The sequence below is a fragment of the Carlito syrichta genome, unplaced genomic scaffold (genome assembly GCF_000164805.1).
Source record: "Carlito syrichta isolate Samal-C Ts95f unplaced genomic scaffold, Tarsius_syrichta-2.0.1 Scaffold315800, whole genome shotgun sequence".
Lineage (NCBI taxonomy): Eukaryota > Metazoa > Chordata > Mammalia > Primates > Tarsiidae > Carlito > Carlito syrichta.
Genome location: NW_007259896.1, coordinates 162,570 through 162,936, shown reverse-complemented (window position 1 = coordinate 162,936; position 367 = coordinate 162,570). Strand labels below are relative to the sequence as shown.

The window sequence follows — 367 nt, the reverse complement described above, 5'->3', positions numbered from 1 at the left end:
CATGGCCCTTCACCATCAGTTCAACCCCAAGTTTCAGACCTTGTTCCAACCCTGTAACTTGATGGCAGCTATGCAGCTTATTGAAGACTTCAACACACATGTCAGCATTGACCGGAGTCCTCATAAAACCGTCAAGAAGACTGGTAGGGACAGATGTGTCACCTTTATGTTTTTGCTTGCAGTGAGAGGTGTGAGTCTTATCCTACAGATAATTTTCTAGGGATAATATCCTTGGAATGGATGATACAGAATATTTGCAGCCGGGCTCGGTGGCTTAGCCTGTAATCCCGCGCCTTGGGAGGCTGAGGTGAATGGATTGCCTGAGCCCACGGGTTCGAGACCTACCTGGGCAACTTGGCAAGACCTC

The 367-nt window shown here is 48.8% G+C and overlaps 2 protein-coding genes across 2 annotated transcripts in view; both read left to right on the top strand.

The window, feature by feature from the left end:
• The window catches only part of LOC103275844 (GON-4-like protein), a 134,355-nt gene that overhangs the window by 36,442 nt on the left and 97,546 nt on the right, over positions 1-367 (top strand).
• The window catches only part of LOC103275848 (YY1-associated protein 1-like), a 22,326-nt gene continuing 21,959 nt past the window's right edge, over positions 1-367 (top strand). Inside the window, exon 1 of the mRNA XM_021706563.1 lies at positions 1-143. Within this exon, the coding sequence (XP_021562238.1) occupies positions 2-143 (142 nt within the window). The 5' untranslated portion in view covers position 1. The remainder of the gene's footprint in view (positions 144-367) is intronic.